The sequence below is a fragment of the Vespa crabro genome, chromosome 1 (genome assembly GCF_910589235.1).
Source record: "Vespa crabro chromosome 1, iyVesCrab1.2, whole genome shotgun sequence".
Classification (NCBI taxonomy): domain Eukaryota; kingdom Metazoa; phylum Arthropoda; class Insecta; order Hymenoptera; family Vespidae; genus Vespa; species Vespa crabro.
This window is the reverse complement of record NC_060955.1, coordinates 3,285,001-3,307,500: the sequence shown is the minus strand read 5'-3', so window position 1 is coordinate 3,307,500 and position 22,500 is coordinate 3,285,001. Positions and strand designations below refer to the sequence as shown.

At 33.4% G+C, this 22,500-nt stretch overlaps 1 protein-coding gene across 3 annotated transcripts in view; it reads left to right on the top strand.

The window, feature by feature from the left end:
- LOC124427057 (plexin-A4) overlaps window positions 1-22,500 on the top strand; it is a 355,148-nt gene that overhangs the window by 329,763 nt on the left and 2,885 nt on the right. For all 3 annotated transcript variants that reach the window (XM_046969530.1, XM_046969522.1, XM_046969512.1), the window contains 5 exons: window positions 18,610-19,341; window positions 19,422-19,547; window positions 19,680-20,141; window positions 20,329-22,007; window positions 22,157-22,370. In XM_046969530.1, coding sequence (XP_046825486.1) covers window positions 18,610-19,341; window positions 19,422-19,547; window positions 19,680-20,141; window positions 20,329-22,007; window positions 22,157-22,370 — 3,213 coding nt within the window. The remainder of the gene's footprint in view (window positions 1-18,609; window positions 19,342-19,421; window positions 19,548-19,679; window positions 20,142-20,328; window positions 22,008-22,156; window positions 22,371-22,500) is intronic.

Sequence of the window (22,500 nt, the reverse complement as noted above, 5' to 3'; positions counted from 1 at the left end):
TCTCTCTCTATCTCTATCTCTATCTCTATCTCTATCTCTATCTCTATCTCTATCTCTATCTCTATCTATCTATGTATCTATCTATCTTTCACGTTATACGTATATATATGAGATGCAATTTCTAGGAAGTAAAGAAAAAAGATGACACGTGCTTGACATTCTTTTTCTATCATTTCTATATAAAGGGGGATGGAGGGAAAAAGAAAATAAAGAAAAAAAGAAGAAGAAGAAAAGAAAATAAAGAAAAAATATCTCCTTCTTACTTTTCCGCAAATCAAAAAGATTTTTTAAAATGACGGAATGAAAGATACAGAGAGAGAGAGAGAGAGAGAGAGAGAGAAAGAGAAGGGAAAGGTAAAAGGGAAATAACGATATTTCTAAGTATCTTTAATTTGATTTGATTTTATGTAAGTGCATGAAACGGTAAAAAAGAGTGTACCTGGAGAAAAAGGTGGATAGAAGACTGCATAGGGAAAAAGATTGAAACTGAGAGATAGAGAGAGAGAGAGAGAGAGAGAGAAAGAGAAAAAGAGATAAACCCTTATTTAGCTCTCCAAGTCAATATATTTGCTAACGTATTTATCTCAATCGAATCGAAAGTATTAATCTCTTAGCGTAAACGTGAATCTCTCTCTCTCTCTCTCTCTCTCTCTCTCTCTCTCTCTCTCTCTCTCTCTCTCTCTCTTGCTCTCTTTCGTTTTAACATATAAAGTCTATCTGAAAGGACAGTCTATCGATAATCTTTAAGGGAGATTCTCTCTCATTTTTTATTTATTTTCTTTTTTTTTATTTTTTTTTTTTTTTTTTTAATTCCTTTCTGTCAAATCCCATCACGTGTCATTCCCAATTTGATTTCGAGTTATTCCTATTGGTTTCATTTCTTTCTTTCTTTTTTTTTTCTCTTTCTTTCTTCCTTCTCTCTCTCTCTCTCTCTCTCTCTATCCCCTTTTTGTTTTATCTCATATCATCTTTTTCTTATCAATTTTTTTTTTCTTTCTTCTTCGTCCTCTTCTCTTTTTCTTTCTTCTTATCGTTAACTCTCGACATTTTTAACGGATACCAACGTATTTCTTCGATGAAGAAGCGCGAAGAAAATAAATGGAAGGGAATAGGGGAATAGGAGGAGGAAAAGGAAAGGGAAGGGCCGAAGAAGTGCTAAGAAAGGGCGAGGGGGGCTAGGGCGAATGTGGTACTAGTAGAGTTCTCCAACTCCGATGCTAGCAACTTCGCGAATAAGTTTTTCGAACTTTGTACCTAATTCTTCATTCTTCTTCTTCTTCTTCTTCTTCTTCTTCTTCTTCTTCTTCTTCTTCTTCTTTGTTCTTTTCATTTTTCTTCTTCTACTTCTTTTTTTTTCTTTTTTTTTTTTTTTTTATTTTCTTCTTCTTCTTCTTCAAGGCAAAAGCAACGAAGCGCGATAACTCTTCGGACGCTAATTACCACTCGGCACGCTCGATCCTTTTCGGTATCTATGCAGTTCGGTCACGTTCCTGGATTCTTTTCTTTTTTTCTCCTTTTTTTTCCTTTTTTTACTTTTCTTTTTTTTCCTTTCTTTTTTTTTTTTTTGAAACTTCTTTAAGTTCTCTTTTTTCGTCGTTTTCTTACTTCTTCTTCTTTTTTTTTTTTTTTTTTTTCTGATGGATCGTCCTCGTTAGTATTCAACATAATCTTAGAATCCTTTCTGTCTCCTTTATTATCGTACTTTTATGCATCTACTTATTGTGTATACGTTAGTTCGACATTTTTTTTTTGTTTTATATTTTCTCTTCTCTATTTTTTTATTATTATTATTATTATTATTATTATTATTATTATTATTATTATTATTATTGTTATTTTCGATTCGACAAATTTCTTCCCTTTCGTCATTACGATTCGATTTATTTTCACGTTTATTTATATTTTTTTTTTACATATACATATAATACTCACTCACGTTCGTTTAATATTTATTAAGAACATTTCAATTGGTTTTTCTTTCCTTTTTTTTCTTTTTTCCTTTTTCTTCTTTTTTTTTTTTGTTTTTTTTTAGTTTTTTTTTCTTTCTTTTGATTACGTCAAGGAATTTTTAATATGAACGAGCCATAAAACGCTCACGTTTATATTTTCAACTTGTGATATAAAAATTTATATGTATACGTATGTTTATCCGTATGTTTAATTTATGAAACATACGCAGGTATGTTTAATTTAAAAAAAGAAAGAAAAAAAAAAGATAAAAAAAAAAAAAAAGGAAAAAGGAAGAAAAATATGAAAAAAAAAAAAAAAGAAAAAAAAGAAAAAAAAGAAGAAAGAAAAAAAAGAAACATTCTAATAGTATTTTAATTCTATCTTTTTTCATTTTCCTTTTCTTTTCGCATTTATTTCAACGTAATATGAATTTTAACAATTTTAAATATCCAAACATTTTCAATTTTAACGTTATTTTCATCATTAGGATTTAACTTATTTTTTACACACTCGTTTACGTCATCTTATATTTTATAAATGTTTGTGCGTATCTCTCTGCGTGCCGCGCGCGCATGTATGCATGTGAGTATGTATGCATGTATATATGATACATGGATATTTACGTGTACGCGTGTAACATGAAGAAACTCTAGCTTATCGGCGAGGCGAGAAATTTTAATTTACGGAAGAGGAAGAGGAAGAGGAAGAGGAATGGGATAAGGGAAGGTCGAAGGAGGCCTGAGGGCGAAGAAGCAACGTGGCCGACATAATTGGCGCGAGGCATGCGTAAAGCACGCTTTTAATCGTAAATCTTTGGACGAAATCGATAGTTGCACGTTACGGTTAACCCCTCTTCCTCTTTCTCTCTCTCTCTCTCTCTCTCTCTCTCTCTCTCTTTCGTTTACTCTCCTCAACACCTGCATCGTCTCTTTTCCCGCAATAGCGTAGGAATTAACTTTTCCTTCCGCGTTATTAGAGAAAAGATAAATTTTTTTTTGTTCTTTTTTTTTTCTTTTTCTTTTTTCTTTTTTTCTTTTAAAGAGACCATTATCATTATACTTATTATTATATGTGTTATATAAATTATTAAAAAAATTTTTATATCGTTTCCCGTCATCAGATAATAATAATAATAATAATAACAATTATATATATATATATATATATATATATATATATATATATATATATATAGGGATAATGGTATATAATATTATTTATAAATATGTATAGATTTAAATCAGTTTAGACAGTTTAATGAGAAAAGTATAATAACTATGCAAACTCGTTTACACGCAATGCGTATATGAATGAAAGAGAATAAAATATATATATATATATAATATATATAAAAAAAAAAAAAAAGGAAAAAGAAAAGAAAAAGAGAAAAAGAATGAAATAAAAAAAGAAAAGATACAAAGGAACAATTACTATGAATTTTTTTTTCTTTTCTTTTCCCCGTCATCCCATTTAAATGAAGCAAATTTAGCGTAATCCACGTCTCTCTCTCTCTCTCTCTCTCTCTCTCTCTCTCTCTCACGATTTATGACGTGAAATCAATGAAGCTTTTAAGAACGGGTTGGCACAAAGGGTATCCAATTTCTCGGCCCTATTAATTATGATAAGCGAGCAGCGGCATGTGAATTAACGCTCGGCTACTTTAAACGTCGTCATTATAACAAAACCAACAACGAGGCGACAGTATTTTCAAATAGATTTAACTTTTTCGAAAAAATTAACACCACCGAGAGAACACATGCAAATAACCATCGTATTACCGATTTATCCGATCGAACATAATCTTATACGATCGTACGTGTTCGAACGTTTTTAATTTACGACTGTTGATGAACGAACTGATCTATTTAATCAAACGACAATTATGGTCGAAGGATCTTTCATTTTTTTTTAATTATTTTCTTTTTTCTCTCTCTCTCTCTCTCTCTCTCTCTCTCTCTCTCTCTCTCTCTCTCTCTCTCTCCGTCTCTCTCTTGTTTTTACTATTTATTCTTTCATTTCCTTTTCATATTCTTTTTCTTTTCATTTTTTTCCTTCGTTGTTTTTCGAACGAATCGTAAGATAATAATAAAAGAAGAATACACGTACACGCAAGACTTGCATATGTAAGGGAATAATAATATGAGCCATATTAGAAAATGATGAAAATTGAATGAACATCCTACCAATTTTCACACCCGACCACATCCCCCTCCCTCCCTGTGTTGGATTCATTCGAATTGAACTTTTTCCGATTTAACGAATGCCTACGTCATTGGATCATCAGCACCTTCCACGTTCACGTTACTACATACATTTACTATGGAACGTTAAAGGGTAATGGGCGATAGAGGAAGAGTATTTTTGTGTGTGTTTGTGTATGTGTGCATGTACATATATATATATATATATATATATATATATATATATATATATATATATATATATATATATATATATGTGTGTTATCTATGTGTATACGCGAGAGAGGGTGAAACGTAAAAGCGTAGAAGCGTAGAAGAGGGTAGATATCCTCTATGTTCGTGAGAATCATCGACAAGTACCGGACGAGGGGTGGAGTGCTAACACAACGGGAGAGAAACAGGCAATATCCCTGTCGATTGTTTCAAGTCGTGCCGAATGGAAACGTAGAACGAGAGAATGAGAGAATAGTCTCCGAAATATCTACTGAGTGAAGAGAATAGAAGTGATAGGGATAGATATATAGTACGTTATTCAGAGATAGAATTGTTCTTCTCTATGCTATGCGAATTAACTTTTACGACTGGATCGATAAAGAAAAGGTTCCGATATATTTTACTTTGTTTCTTTTCTTTTCTTTTTTTTTCTTTTCTTTTCTTTTCTTCTTTTACCATTTTTTTTTTTTTTATTTTTTTCTTCGTTTCCTCTCATTTCATTACGTTTTTTTCTTTTTTTTATTCTCTCTTTCTCTCTCTCCCTCTCTCTCCCTCTCCCTCTCTCTCTCTCTCTCTCACTCTTTTTTCTTTCTCTTTTTTTTTTGCTTTTATATTTTTTGATTTAAATTTTTAAACGGCACGACAAATATTATTTTAACGTATATACGTATATATAGATATTTTATTATCTGTTTTTTCTCTTTTTTTTTTCTTCTTCCTTTCTTTTTCTTTTCCTTTTTTTCCTTTTCAACATTTTTCTGTTAATTCAACTTTTGCGAATATACTTGACTTGTTACAGTAACATGATAGGGTTTCCTGAAAATTTCACATACCGAACATTTTATTCGTATACATTTTGTTACATTTAGCAAATTTTTTTTGCATCTTTCTATCCTCTTCTTCTTTTTTGTGCGACTTAATTTCATAAATATATTTAGCTTATTATAGTTATTAATTAAATGTATTTTTCTTGTTTTTTTTTGTCTTTCTTTTTTAATTTATATATGTACTCTTTCTCTCTCTCTCTTTCTCTCTATCTATGTATCTATCTATTTCGTTCTCTCTAATGTTTATTTGTATTTTCTCGTTTTTTGTTTATCTTTCAACAAATTTTTTTATCCAATTTTGTAAATACAGCTTGTTATATGAATGTATATTTTCGTAAAAATTCATACATTTATTTGCTCCTTTTACATATTTATTCATATTTGTTTGTTTATTCGTTTTCACTATTCTTTCTCTCTCTCTCTCTCTCACACTCTCTCGTACAAAATTTTTTATCTAATTTTGTAAATACACCCATTCATAAGTTTTCATATGAATGTATATTTTTCTTTAAATTCATGTATGCAATCTTTCGTATAATTTATTTATGTATATATATATATATATATATATATATATATATATATATATATATGTATATATATATATACTTTCAAACATCTTCTCACGAATGAATTACGAAGAAAGATTTCCTTTGTACATATTTGTGAACTCTCTTTGTGTCTCGTTTTAAAATAGAAATAAAAAGAACTGCAAACATAATCGATCTATTTTAGTTTTGATAAAAACATCGGATGTTAAAAATATCAAAGAATAAAGAACAGAGAGAGAGAGAGAGAGAGAGAGAGATAGGAGTAAGTATCTAAAATAGAGACGAAGAACATAACAACCGTACGTACGTATGTGTCTACGATAGAAGTTAATAGACCGAAAGTAGAGTATTTTATCGATTTAGGAAGTAGTAGCGCTATCGGAGAGGAAAATAATTCGGCTTTTATAAAAGGACGAATAGAAATGTCTTCGAGTATTAAAGATTTTCAGAAATAATTCACGATAATTCATCTTTTACGATGTCGCTTTCGAGATAATGCGATAGACGAGAAATAGAGAAATAGAGAGATAAAGAGGAAAAGATGGATAAGACGACGGCAACGACGAAGATTCGTTTTAAATGAGCATAATTTTCCATTTTAATTATTTAATAAAACATAATTACATATTTCATATTCTCTTTCTATCTCTTTCTCTCTCTCTCTCTCTCTCTCTCTCTCTTTTTCTCTTTTTCTCTATCTGAGCAAAAGAAAAGGATATAATTAAGGTCATATTTAGTTTGAGGCAGATTCTCATAAAAGAAAAAAAAGGAAAAAAAAAGTTAAAAGCAAATAAAATAAAAAAAAGAAAAATAAAAGATTAAAAAAATAGAGATAGAGATAGAGATAGAGATAAGAAAATTGTAATTATCCTGAAGAAAGGAGATTTCGTTGGTAATCAATCGCATTATCTGGATGATCCTTCGAAGACAAACAGATTACGATAAGTAGGTAATTATTGACTTTAGGCATCATCGAAGGATAGTCCTTTGCAAATAGTTTCTAGTCCTTGAACGAATCCTTTCGTATTACATGTCATTGAGAGAAAGAGAGAGAGAGAGAGAGAGATAGAGAGAGATAGAGAGAATGCACATTAGTCTACAAGTCCTATTTCGAATAGAGAGGTATAAAACGTTCTATACCTATATATATATACATTGATACATATACCATAAATATACAGATAGATCTATAGTTTGGGAGTGTCGACCCTGAAGGCTTTACACGTATATGTATTAAGTGTAAATTACAGTAATCGAAAGAGAGAAAAATAGAGAGAGAGAGAGAGAGAGAGAGAAGAAAAAGATATTGAAAAAAAATAGAGAAAGAAACAAACGTATGGGTTTATATATAATATGCTATATGGGGTGTGTCTCTACTATGTTTTTTTTCTTCTTCTTTTTTTTTATTTTTCTTTTTTTTTTTTTTTTTTTTTTTAATTGACGAATACATAAATAAAACGGCGCACGTTCAAAGAAATCGTAGATTATAATACGTTTCTCTTTGATTTAATTTTGAAATAATCCTACTGTAATCGTTAGAATTAAAACTGATCAAGAACAATCAATAGGTCGTGTGGTTACTTGCATCGATCATGATCACGATAGATCGGATTTAGAAACGAACGAACGAATAAACGTATGTACGTATATACGTACGAACGAATGAACGAACTCGTCGTACTCGTTAAAGCTCGTTTTCAAGCCTTTGATAAATTCCGAGGATAAACGTTGGAAGGTAAACTTCATTGATCAACGCCGATAGAACTCCGTGTTGCTAATTTCTAATCGCGTTTTCCGGATCGCTTTTCACTCTCGAACGAATGCGAATGTTACAACGTTAAAACTCGAACTAGTAACGAGTAATGTATATAGGTATATATACATATATAGGTATATATTTATATATATATATATATATATATATATATATATGTAAGTATAGGATAGGACAAAATTATTTAGGTGACAATAAAAATTATCTAAGTGAATTTAAAAATCAATTATTACATTTCGAGATCCCTTAAGCTTATTTCTAATAGGGCATGTCATTTTAGAAACTGAATTTATATTATTGTAATTTTATAATCTGAATGGAGAGAACAAGAGAAAGAGAAAAGATAAGAGAGAGAGAGAGAGAGAAAGAGAGAAATATATATATATATATATATATACACATATATTATAGTCTAAAAAAGTTTCGAAAAAGAATAATTGATTTTTAAAATCACTTAAGAACTTTTCACCCTCATCCTGTATATATATATATATACATTTATCTCTTTCTCTCTCTCACTCTCTCTCTTTTTCGAAATAATAAAAATAAATAAAGTACAGAGAGAGAGAGAGAGAGAGAGCGAGCGAGAGAGAGTGAGTGAGAAAAAAAAGAGAATGAGAGCGAGAGCGTTAATTCGAAGTCACGCCACGGCTTTAACAGAACCAATAAATTTTCCTCCGAGTTCACCTCTCTTTCTCTCTTTCTATTTCTTTTTCTCTCTCTCAATCTCTCCCTCTCTCTCACTCTCTCTCTCTCTCTTTCTCTCGGTATGTACAACGAAACTCGCTCGGAAACTCGTTCGGAAGCGATTTGCATCGACGTTAGCACAGGCTGGTACTGACGCGTTTCGACTCTCACTCTCTCTCTCTCTCTCTCTCTCTCTCTTTTTATTTTCCTTTCTTTTTTTCTCTCTCTCTCTCTCTCTTTCTCTCCCTCTTGTCGAAGACTCGAGAGAAGAGCCGATGAAAGGAGTTAAATATAGGGGGATGGTAAGGGGACGGCGAGGTCAGTATTCGACAGGCCCTTCCTTCTCGTTCTTGAACTCTCGTTAGTTCAGAGAGATCGAGAGGACGAATTCGAACTAAAGTACGATTTATTAGGGAGAGGAAAAGCAGAAGGAGAATCAGAAGCGGAAGAAGAAGGAAGAGGAAGAGGAGGAAGTAGAAAAAGGAAAAGAAATAAATAAAAGGAGAAGGACGAGGACGAGGTGAAGGAGAAAAGGAGATGGAGAGAAGAAGGAAGGGAAAGAAGTGGAAGAGGGAAAATAAAAAGAAAAGAGAAAGGGAAGAAAAAAAAAAAATAACGAAAAGAAAAAGATCCGATTAGCTTCCACTCTCGAAGTAGACCACCATCCCTTCCTCTAACTTTCTCCCTCTCCCTCTCTTTCTCTCTCTCTCTCTCTCTCTCTCATTATGTCTACTCTCCTTCATTTTTCTCCTCGAAATCCCGTTTCCGTTCGTTCTGTTCTACCTCCTCCTACGCTATTCTATACCATTCGAAGAGAGTCAAGTCGAAGTTTCGAATTAATTGGCTCGCGTTGGAAAAATGTCGATTGTATTAATTTCACTCTCGATCTTGCTCATTCCTATTCTCTTTCTCTTTCTCTCTCTCTCTCTCTCTCTCTTTATATATATATATATATCTTTCTATTTCCAAGCTCTTATCGAGCGTCCTCTCCCATTCGATGCGATCATCAAGGTCGCGTAGTTTAATTAGCGTTCGGCAAGTACGAGAGCCATTTTTTCTCTCTCTTTCTCCGTCTCTCTCTCTCTCTCCCTCTCTTTCTCTCTCTCTCTCTCTCTCTCTCTCTCTCTCGATGGCACAACTCGTTCGATGATTCAATTGCAATTAATCTTTATGTGACGTTACGTACGAAAACAATTCTCTCGTTTACGATAAAACGCGGAGTAACAAATGGTGTTGGTAAGAGAAGTTGAGTTTTGGTATGTTAGGGATGGATTGGGCGAAAAAAGGAAGTGAGAGTTAAGAGAAAGGAGAACGGGAAGATGTAGGAATGAGAGAGAGAGAGAGAGAGAGAGAGAGAGAGAGAGAAGTTCTTTTTGTTCGTACGATACTCGTAAAAAGGAACAACTTCTTCTACGTAGATATCTATTCTATTCGATAAAGAATGGATTTTGTATTTTCTTTTTTTATTTCCTTTTTTTATTCCTCTTCTCCTTTTTCTTTTTATCTTTTTTCTTTTTTCTTCTTCTTCTTCTTCTTCTCTTTTCTTTTCTTTTCTTTTTGATCTGTATAACCTATTCTTCGATATACTTCTACACATCTGACCATCCCCTATCCTCCCATTCCATCCACCCTGCCACAGCCAATACCATTTCTACGATTTTCCATTTTCCATTTCTACGATTTAATCGGAGAAATATTTTTTTTTCTCGTGTTCTCGAATTTTGTTCGATAGTTTATCTCCGTTCGTTTCCACGTGATCGTAAAACGGTTGTCTGATTGCTCTCTCTCTCTCTATCTCTCTCTCTCTCTCTCTCTCTCTCTCTCTCTCTCTCTCTCTCTCTCACGCGCATAACTGTTTTTTCTTTTTTCTTTGAACTTTTTCAGAAAAAAAAAGAAAAAAAAAAAAAAAGAAAAATGGCCAGGGAGTATAGAGGATAGAAATATCGTGTATTAGTATATAAAGGGGGAAAAAAGAATATTTAGAAATCACTCCATATTGTGGCATTGTTTCCCCATTCTTTTACACATATCTGATATATATATATATATACATGTATGTACATATATATATGTGTATATATATATATACATGTATGTACATATATATATGTATATATATATATATATATATGTCGAGTGTTAAACCGCAATCGCAAAACGAACGTAGCTCGATGTAACAAGGTGCACGAAAAAAAAAAAAAAGGAAAAAAAAATAACGCATTGTTTCGCTTCAATATCGAACGCGATGGTTCGAATTTCTTTTTCCATTTCTTTTTCTTTCTCTTTATTTGGTTTTGTTTTTCCATTCTAATTTCAATTCGGTCTCTAACACTGATAAATATACATGTTCATGATAAAAGAAAAAAAGAAGTATCATATTGGTTTATAGTCGTAACAATAATAAAATAGTGCAACATTAATAAAAGTATGTAAATCCTTCGTAGAACATTCGATATTTAGATATTATTCTGAAAAAATTTATATAGAAATGTTAGAGAGAAGAGGACTATTATAGATTGCTTTCTTTCTTTCTTTTCTTTTTTTTTTTTTTTTTTTTTTTGTTTTTCTTTCCTTGACTACGATAGAATACGATTTGAGATAGTAAAATTTATTTCTTGTAAAATCACATACAAACGAATTATTTGCTGTTGGGAATAAATATTACGTACCAATTTCTTCTCGACTCTGTCGATGTTGTAGAAATAAAGAAGAAAAAAAGAAAAAAGAAAAAAAAAAAACAGAAGAAGAAAGAAGAGAAAGAAAGATTTTTCAACGGAACAATAATTTTTTAATAACTTGAAAAAAGTGTCAAAAGTATTTGAAAAACGTGTGACTTCGATAACTTTCATGATCAATTCTCGAACTGTTGATTTAATTATTATCGAAAAGAGGAAGAAGAAGAAGAAGAAGGAGGAAAAGAAAGAAAGTGAAAAAAGAAAAAAAGAGAAGCAAAGAGAAAAGAAAGAGAAAAGATTTAATCTTTATTTTTAATCAAATTCTTTTTTTCTTTTTCTTTTTCCTACTCCTCCTCCTCCTCCTCCTCCTCCATTTTTTCTTCTTCTTCTTTTTATCAACGTATCTATACTATATACATAGTAGTATACTTTCTTTAAAATTTTCATTTAAAACTTTTCACTTCTTATCTTTCCCTTTCAAGAAAATTTTCTTTTAGTTTTATCGTTGCAGCTGTGGCATCGAATAATATCACGCAAAAGTCACGTACTTTTTCATTTTCCGCGAAAGGTAGGAAGGTAGATAGGAAGGAAGAAAGGAAGGAACAAAGCGAAGACGTAGGGGAAAGAAAGAAAAAAAAAAAAAAAAAAAAAAAAAAAAAAAAAACCTAAGGATGATCGTCTACTACGTCCCTAGATCGAAAAGCCATTGCAAACTACATATCTATATACAGTATATATACGTACATACATATGTATATACATTACATACAAGGAACATACATATTCTCTTCTCGTACCTCCTCGATCGTAGGTATCCTCGTTCAGAAGAGCATTGCCCTGTCACGAATGCGCGAGACATTTTGACAGAACGCGAAAACGTGCGTGCCATTGCATTGGCCATCGAAATCCGTATCTTAAGCTACTTTCATACACGTGTCTTCCTTCTTTTTTCTTTTTTTTTGTTTTTTTTATTTTTTTTTTTATTTTCTTTTTCTTCTTTTTTTTTTTTTTTTTTTTGTTCCGAATTTATTTCGATGGAATAGATATGAACAATGAAGGAAAATGATCAAATTTTACGGTTCGTTCTATTTTTCTTTTCTTTTTCTTCTCTTTCTCTCCTTCTCTCTTCTTTTTTTTCCATTTTTTATTATTTTCATATATTTATTTATTTATAATAATAATAATAATAATAATAATAATAATATATCTCGCTATTCATAATGAAAATTCATCTTAGAATAATATTAAATCACGATCGAATTATTTGCCCCTTTTGAAAATGAATGTTATCGTTCTGATAACAACGAAGTCAGTCGTTATCTCTAAATAATCGTAACGATAAACGTCAATCATACGATATAGATATACATATATATATATATATACATATCTGTATATAAAATAGGATAGAATCGTTACTACGTACCTCGATATACTGTAATTCTATCGATCATCATTTACACTGTAAATATTCAAATATCAGAATTTACCTAATTAACAGGTCAATCGGTGTTTATCTAGATAATATGGGTCTCTCTCTTTGCCCCCCCCCTCTCTCTCTCTTTCTCTCTGTCACCCCGTAACAGTTGTATTTGCGAATTATGCGTTTTACCCTAGTAGTTTGTTTATCTTCTCTATCCCTCCCTCCTTCAACCCCCCTCTCTCTCTGCCATTTATAGCAAACAATGGTTTTGTCGGAAAAACGTTTACATATTATATACATATATATCGTATATATATATATATATATATATATATATATATATCGTATAGTTATCAATAAAATCAATGTAACAATTAACACAATCGGATGATATAAATTAATAATATTATATAATATAAAATAACTCGTATAGAAAAAAAAAAAAGATAAAATATTGATACTTTTTGATGTGATAATTGTTCGAAAAAAGAAAAAAGGAAGAAAGAAAGGAAAGAAGAAAAACGAAAGGAATGCGACAAAAAGAAATGAATAAGGAGAAAGAATGAGAGTAAAAATGAAGGAAAAAAAAAGAAAAAAAAAAAAACGGAAAATTGTCGAAGACGCTTAAACCATGGATTTTCGTAGTAACGAAAGCCATTAATGCGCACGAACATGCGAACGTGTTACGATGGCCGGGTACGATGTTACTTTACTAACATGCACCGGCTCTCGAAATCGATTCAGGAATGTCGACCGCCAATTCCTTTTTTATTTCAAGCTAAACGACCGATTGCCGTTTGCCGACATGTAACCACGACATACATACATCATGTATACGAATCGAAAAAGGAGAACCATCTGAGAACATGACAAAAAAAGAGAGAGAGGGAGAGAGAGAGAGAGAGAGAGAGAGAGAGAAAGAAGTACAATAAAGATAGGCAGGTAATTAAGATATACATATATCTTTCTCTCTCTCTCTTTCTCTTTCTTTCTCTCCCTCTATCTGAATAGTTCTAGAATAATTACTATAATTATTATTTATCTATACGTCACGTACATGATGTTTTCTCGATGACAAAGGCAAGAAACATGAAAGGAAAAAAATGGAAGAGGAAAAAAGGATAAATAAATAAAAATATGTTAGCCGGATTGATTCAACCGATAACATAAGCATCATCGTCATAATCATTATTATTATCATCATCATCATCATTATCATCATCATGATCACCATCATGATCATCACCGTCGTCGTTGTCGTTGTCGTCGTGATCGTCATCGTCATTATTATTATTATTATTATTATTATTTTTATCATCATCAGGAGCTTCATCAGCATGATCACCATCCTGATCGTTGTCATCGTAATTCTTTCGTACGAAGCTTCTAGTGGTTTTTCTCCTTCTTCAACTCCTCCCTACTATTTCTTCGTTCCTCTCGATCCAACAAAAGCAACAGCAGCAACACCAACACCAACACCAACATCAACACCAGTACCAGCAACAGCAACAGCAACACCAGCAAGCAACAGCAACGTCTCCTATCCTTCCTCCTCCTCATCCTCCTCTTTCTCCTCTTCTTCTTCCTCTTCCTCCTTCTCCACCTCCTTCTTCTTGTAAGTATTTCTGACCCCAGATATAACCTCCGCCTCGACGGAGCCTCTGCATGGCCATTAAGAAGCTTTGTGTGTAACATGCAGGTTCACCAAGAAAGGTACTCCTAACCCTTTCCTCAAACCTCCTCTACCTCCTCATCTTCATCCTTCTCATCTTCATCCTCATCCTCTTCTTCTCATACTCTCTCTCTCTCTCTCATTCTCTCTCTCTCTCTCCCTCTCTCTCTCTCTCTCTCTCTCATTCTCTCTCTCTCTCTCTCTCTCTCATTCTCTCTCTCTCTCTCTCTCTCTCTCTCTTACCTTCGACGAGGACACGAAGTTTACAAGCACGTTCACCGAACGCACACAACACGGGATAGAGAGGGTTGGAGGATGAGTGGGAAGGAGGGTGGGGGATAAGGAGACGAAACTACCGAAGTTTTCTTTACTCGACGAATAGCACGATTAACCGGCAGGATGGCGCCGCGATACTAATCATCCTCGTTATTCTGTACCACCGAGAATGCAACGAGAGAAGCTACCGAACAAGAAGAACAAGAAAAAGAGGAAAAAGAAATAGAACAACAAAAAGGAGAAGGAAGATGGGAAGGAGGAGGAGGAGGGAAAGGAGGAAACTTGACTCTTGTACTACTACTCTTTGATTTTTATTTTTTCTTTCTAATTTTTTCCTTTTCTCATGTTTTTCTTTTTTTCTTTTTTTTTTTTTTCAATGGATATCATCGAGTATAATATATTCTTTGGTTTTCTTTTTCTTTCTTTTTTTTTTTTTTCATATCATTAATTAGCGCAGAATAAATAAACAATTTTTAATTTATTGCACAAGTAGTTAGTAGCTCGATCGCAATCGTTCGTTCTCTTTTTCATTCTTTCTTTCTTTCTTTCTTTTCTAAATCTATTGGTCGATGATATCACGAACTCGATACTACATCGTTTTTCGATTATTAATTAGCATCGAATAATTAAACAATTTTTATTATACCAAGTAGCAATAGGACGATCGCAATCGTTCGTTCATTCGTTCTTTCTTTCTTTCTTTCTTTTTTTTTTACCTAATTCTATTAGTCGATGATATCACGAACACGATACTACTTCATTTTTCGATTATTAATTAATGTCGAATAATTAAATAATTTTTGTTTTAATAATTATCTAGATCGCAATCTTACGCTCTTTTTCTTTTTTTTCCTAAATCCAATGATCTAATGATCCATGATCGATCACGAATTCAATTATTTTCTTTTGATTGTTAATTAGCGTGGAATAATAAAAAAAAAAATATATATATATATTTTCTTTTTTCTACAACTGCGTAGATCCCAATTGTTCATTCTGTATGTTTCATTTTGTATGTTTCATTTTGATCAAAATTTACGCTCGAAACCATTGTAGTTAGAATTGATTAATAAGAAGTAACGTGTACGTTGTATTGGAATTTTTGTATATTTTATATTTTATATCCAATTAAAAAACACGCATATGGACATATATACGTATATAAAAATAATAGCACGCTATTAGCTTGACCATCGTGCACTATTAAAGTTACGCAATAAAAAAATATTTTGTTTATTTGAATAAAAAATATTGAATAAATTCCTACACGTTGACGTAAGCCAATAAAATATCTAAATACAATAATAGTTATTATTAATTAAATAAATACGTCGTTTTTCTCTTTTTTCTTTTTTTTTTTTTCTTTCTTTCCGAAGAATCAAACAGCCAAATCCAATATTTTTTAAACCTGTATAAAAACTTCTATATAAAAAAAAAAAATTCTTTTTAAATTAAACAAGCCAATCAAAGTTCTCATGATATGCCTGACGATAAAACATCCTGATAATTATTATTAATCGTCCTGATAACGTCCTGATAATTATTATTAATCGTTTTAACAAACACGCCAAGTTTTCTGATGTTCGACAACCAATTCGATACCTTTTTTTTTCTTTTTTTTTTTTTTTTTTTTTTTTTTTTTCTTTTAAACCCATGAGATCTAGATATAATATAAAATGAGGGGGGGAAAGGAAAGAAATGAAAAGAAAAAAAAAAAAAAAAAAATCGAAAACAAAATTAAGTGAGCCAAGACAAGTTCGTCGTCTGATGTAATAAAACTCCATAGGTTCTTCAAATGTAGTTTCGTTCTGTATCAGGAAACAAACCAACAAACCAAGAAGTAAAATAAAATGAAAGAAAATAAAATAAAAAGAAAAGATTGAACCCGTCGTATCTCTATCTCTATCTCTCTATTTCTCTCTCTCTCTCTCTCTCTCTCTCTCTCTCTCTCTCTCTCTCTCTCTCTCTCTCTCTCTCTCTGTCTCTCTGTCTCTCTCTCTCTCTTCGATATCCGTACTCTTTCCTTTTTCTTTTCATTTTGTTGTTTTTTTACCTCCAAGAATTTTCCATCACCGTTCGTTTCGTTTCCTTTTCATTCTTTGTTTCCGTCAGTTTAGAAAACTACAACTTTAGAATCGATCAGACCGGTGGCATTACTTTTTCCTTAAAGTTAGAGAAAGTATTTCGATGTAATCGTTCTTTTGCCAAACTACAATTAACGTTCGTACGAATGAAAAAGCATACGTAGAAAATAAAAATAGATATAAATAAATGAATGAATGAATGAATGAATGAATTAATTAATTAATTTATCCGAAGCTCATTATTATATATATATGAGCTTCGGATAAATTTTTAAATGATCCCCGTATATTATTAATTCATTGATTGCTGCGTTCAATATGAACGATTTTTTTTCTTTTCTTTTCTTCTTCTTTTTCTTTTTTTTTTTTTTTTTTATGTCAAACATAAATGCATATAGACAAAATATGGAAATACTGTTAGATAATTCTTATGGGCTTGATCATTTTGTTAATATTCTTAAAGAAGGAAGGGGAGAAAAAGAAATGATGAGAAAAGAAAAAAAGAGACAAAGAAGAAAAACAAGCAAAAAAAAGAAAAACAACCACAATAATAACAACAACAACAACAACAACAACAACAACAACAACAACAAATGATGATGTTGTCGTCGTGAGATGTTGCGTTGTTTGATCAGTGATCCTCGTAGATTACTATTATTATCATTCAGGTAAGAAGTGGTCTGACCTTTTTATTAAAATCACGAGTAATTCTAGCTGGTAGAAGAAAAATAAAGAAAGAGAGACAGAGAGAGAGAGAGAGAGAGAGAGAGAAGGAGAGGGAGGAAGATAGACAGATAAAAAGAGATAGAGAAAAGCCGCGGAATTTTCTCTTCTGTCGTCATCTTCGAAACACGAAAGAGAGAGAGAAAAAAGAGAGAAAGAAAGAAAGAAAGAGAGAGAGAGAGAGAGGGACTCGTTCATTCTCCGAGATTTAATTTGCAACCCCTCTCCTTTAACCCTGCCATCTCGCAAGCGAACTGATCCTCCTCACCGCATACTCCCCCTTGTCCCTCTGTCCCACCCACCCGACTTCCCCCCCCCCCTCCCCTTTAACCGCGACCACGAATGAGACTCTCGCGGTAAAGTCCAAGGAAATGAAGCAGTGCTACGATGCAAGCCTCCTGCTGCTATTGCTATTGCTGCTGTGTTACTGTTGTTGCTGCTGCACCTGGATTTGCAACGAAATAACGCGGAGAAAGACGAGAAGTAAAAGTCGTTAACGACGATGTTTCTTCGACGTAACGTGGATTTTAAAAGAATATGCTAGAGAGAGAGAGAGAGAGAGAGAGAGAGAGAGAGAGAGAGAGAGAGAAAGGAAGGAGATATATATATATATAGTAGAGAAAAGGATAGAGATATTGGATAGAGATCTTCCCCTCTCGTCGCTAATACTACGAACAATTTCAGACAATGAAAATAAATTACTGTGTTCTCATTGGAGTAGTTTCATTCCACATTGCTATTACATTGGCCACGTGAAAAGGAAATTTCTGCTTTTTTTTTCTTTTCTTTTCTTTATTTTTTATTTTTTCGTTTTTTTTTTCTTTTCTTTTCTTTTCTGTTCCTTCGAGATTCTCCTAAGAAATCCCAGCTGATCAGTTGCATATGTGTGTGTGTGTGTGTGTGTGTTTATGTGTGTATGTGTACGTATACGCACGCACATTTGGAAAAGTAAGAAGAAGATAATAATAGAAGTTTCTTAAGATATGTTCTATATTGAAAGTATATATATATATATATATATATATATATATATATATATTTCTGCATGGGAAGTAAATTATAAAATGACCATAAGAGTGTTGTTGTTCATTTTCTTTTTTATTTTTTTTTTTTTGTTTTTCCATGAAAGGACTAACAAAGTTAATGTTTGAAATGAAACATTGATTCTCTAATAAAACTATCTTGATATTTTATGAAATCAAGGATAAAAAAAAAAAAGAGATATAAGAAATATAAGAAAAAATGAATTTGCATGAAGAAAATCTATATTGAAAGTATATTTCTGTATGTGAAGTAATAAATTATAAAATGACATGAAAGTGATAGATCGTGTGATAAACAGTCGATTAATATGTTCTTGTCAATCTTAATTATTAAACACTTAAATTGTCAATAGAATTGATGAAATCATTCTAATCAATCTAATCTCGTCGATCGTGCACGCGAGTTATCTTCGAAATAAAAAAAAAAAAAAAAATGAAGAAAAAAAGAAAAAAGAGAAACCCTTGATTTAAACTAATGCAACTACTGCGTGTTTTGTTCCATTTAAACAGGTAGTGGTGGAAAGTTCGAGTTTAGCCCTTGAGTATGGCGACCTGGCGATCGACCCTGATTCACCCGTGAACCCGGACTTGCTCTTCGACTCGCAACTAATGCACCTGTACGTACTCACGAGGCAGACAGTCTCGAAGGTCAAAGTGCAAGAGTGTTCGGTTTACAAGACTTGCTGGGATTGCTTGGGTGCTAAGGATCCTTACTGCGGTTGGTGTTCCTTGGAAAATAAGTGCAATTTACGAAGCGACTGTCAAGACGCCGCTAAGGATCCACTTTATTGGATACCTTACAAAAGTGGTAGATGTACTACAATAACATCGGTAACACCTGATCAACTTCAACGTACCACAGCAAGAACTTTGGAATTGGTTATCGATAATCTTCCAACATTGTCCGGACAATTTCTTTGTGCATTCTCGGCATTGGACAAGACATTGATAACGAATGCATCGAGAAAACCATATGGAGTTAATTGCACAACACCAAGGACCGATCTTTTACCATCAATACCACCTGGCAAACATCACTTTACTGCTAAACTCTCGGTCCGTATGACCAACGGGCCAGATCTCGTTGCAACCGATTTCACTTTTTTCGATTGCAACACGTACAGCTCTTGCACCCAATGCGTATCCTCGGATTTCCCTTGCGACTGGTGCGTCGACGGTCACAGATGTACACACGATACGGCTGAGAATTGTCGTAACGATATACTCGTCACTGGTGTCAACGTAAGTGTACAATGTCTGTTACTTGAAAGATTTCCTTTCTCTATGAGGATTATAATGATGATGATGATTTGTTTTTGCAGAGAATGGGTCCAAGTTATAGAAGTGGACCAGGATTTTGTCCGACTATCAATTCTACGGATTCGCAAGAGATCCTTGTGTCTTCTGGTATTAAAAAAGCAATACGAGTGAAAGTGCATATCATAGGGGTAGGTTCTCAGAGTTCACTGTGAATTTTTTTCTTTTTTCTTTTTTTTTTTTCTTCCCCTTTTTAAACGACCGAAATAATAATTCGATGATTATAATGAATATGTCTAAATGTGAAATAATATATTTTGCAGCAATTCATCATACAAACACGATTCGTATGTCAGTTCAATATCGAGGGTCGAGTGACCAGTGTAAACGCGAGACTTTTGGCCGATACAATCTACTGCGACGAGACAGAATTTTCTTACACGTCTCGTGCACCAAATATCACTGTACCATTCGCAGTAATCTGGGGTGGCTCGAAACCTTTAGATAATCCTGACAATATCCACTTGGTGATATACAGATGTCGTGATATGGCGGACAACTGTGGTATGTGTTTAGCTCTGGCACAGAAATATGGCTGCGGATGGTGTCAGAGTTCGGATAAATGCGAGGTCAAGGATCAGTGCGATCGTGGTTCAGGTCCGTGGCTGGATAGAAATCAAACTTGTCCAAATCCAGAGATACATATGTTCGAACCACAAATGGGACCATGGGAGGGTAATACCAACATCACGATACGTGGTATAAATCTTGGCAAAACGTTCAAGGTATTACGAGCTATGTATTCAAAAATGCGTTTCGTAAAAATATAGGTAGTTCTTTTTTTTCTTTCTTTTTTTTTTTTTTTTTTTTTAAATCCATCAAAAATTTTAACACGTTCCACACATCTTTGAAAAGTTTTATTTTGTTTACGTCGTCAGATAGTTTTATCCGTTCGTTATTAAAATTTTCTAGGATATCTACGGTGGCGTGACAGTCGCAGGAATAGTATGCCAACCATATTTTGAATTATACATCCGTACGAAACAGATAGTCTGTCGCGTCGATGGTCCAGGCGACTTGAAAGACAGACGCGGTCCTGTAATCGTCAAGATTGAAAATTTCCATGGTCAATCGGGTACCGACTACGAGTTCGTAGATCCAAAAATAATTTCTATATCACCTAAGTATGGGCCATTGAGCGGCGGAACGGTAATCAAAATAACTGGACAATATATGAATGCCGGTAGCAAGATTCGTGCTTACATCGATAAGCTTCCTTGTTCGATAATAAGCGCAGAACCTAACGAAGCCCTTTGCATGACCAGTGCCAGCGACAGGAAGAGAAGCGGCACGTTGAACATGACCTTTGACGGTGGTCATCGTCTTTACGATGGTTTCTTCGAGTACGTAGATGATCCAACGATCAAAAGCGTGGAGAGCGGTGTGGCAAGTCAGGTAAAGATAGCAAAGGGTATACCAGCCGGTGGTATAAAGATCTCGGTAACAGGAAAAAATCTAGGGTACATTCAGAGCCCGCAAATGTACGTCTATTACGACGAGAAGATGTTCGTGTCGGAATGCAAGGTGATCAGTCAGGAAAGTATGATATGCAAGTCACCTACGATCGAAGTCCCTGAAAACGTAATGTTAGATGCTGAGAAACCTCACCCGTTGGAATACGGTTTTCGAATGGATAATGTAACCGGCGTACAGAATCTCACACAGCACGGTTTCAATTCATTCCTACTCTATCCAAATCCGATTTACGATGTCTTCGACGAGGAGGTGAAGTATTACAAGAGTGATTATCTAACGATCAACGGTCAACATCTGGATCGAGCTTGTCAAGAGTCTGACGTGGTCGTACAAATTGGTAATTCCTTCTGCAACGTAACATCCTTGTCAAGGCAACAATTAACCTGTCGACCACCATTGACCCAACCACCGGCATTAGACTCTGAAGGACTTCCTAACAAGCAAGAATTGCCAGAGGTGATAGTGATCGTAGGCGGTACACTTCGTTATACAATTGGAAAGCTCAGTTATGCTTTGCCAACTGGCTTGAATGGTCCATTATCAAAGCCAGCGCTTATCGGTGTAATAGCGGCTATTGTTATATTAGTATTCGTCTTCATCGCATTCCTAATAGCTTATAGGAGAAAATCAACGGAAAGTAACAGAGTATTGAAGAATATGCAAGAACAAATGGACATATTAGAGTTACGTGTAGCTGCTGAATGTAAAGAAGCTTTCGCCGAATTACAAACGGAGATGACCGATCTTACTGGTGATTTAACAAGCGGCGGTATACCGTTCCTCGATTATCGCACATATGCGATGATGATACTCTTCCCAAGTGATGACAATAGTCCGGTACTTCAATGGGACAGACCAGAATTGACACGTAAAGAGAAAGGTTTACGTTTGTTCGGTCAATTGATAATGAACAAAACCTTTCTCTTACTTTTCGTTAGAACATTAGAAAGTAATCGTTATTTCTCGATGAGGGACAGAGTAAATGTAGCAAGTCTCATAATGGTTACCCTTCAAAGTAAGATGGAATATTGTACGGATATTCTAAAAACACTTTTAGCGGATCTAATTGAAAAGTGTACGGAAGGAAAGAGCCATCCTAAATTGTTTTTGAGAAGGTAATAAAAATGATTTAAATTAATTTAAAGAAATATTTATCGTCGTTAATTATAGTCATTCGTATTATAAATTCTTAATGAATCGATCTTTTCTTCTTTTTTATTTTTTCCTTTTTTACTTTCTTTCTTTCTTTCTTCGTACATTCCAGAACGGAAAGCGTCGCGGAGAAAATGTTGTCAGCATGGTTCACCTTCCTACTGTACAAATTTATGCGTGAATGCGCTGGCGAGCCATTGTACGTACTCTTCAGAGCAGTAAAACAGCAGGTCGACAAAGGTCCGGTCGATGCAATCACGTCCGAAGCACGTTACTCCTTGTCCGAAGAGAAATTGATCAGACAGTCTATTGACTTTAAACCAATGGTAAGAAAAACAGAGAAAAAAAGACACAAACAGACACATACATAGAGAGACATATACACGTTACGATATTCTTTAATTATAATGTAATATTATAAGATAGATCATAAGTAAAATTTTTGAAAGGTTCTTC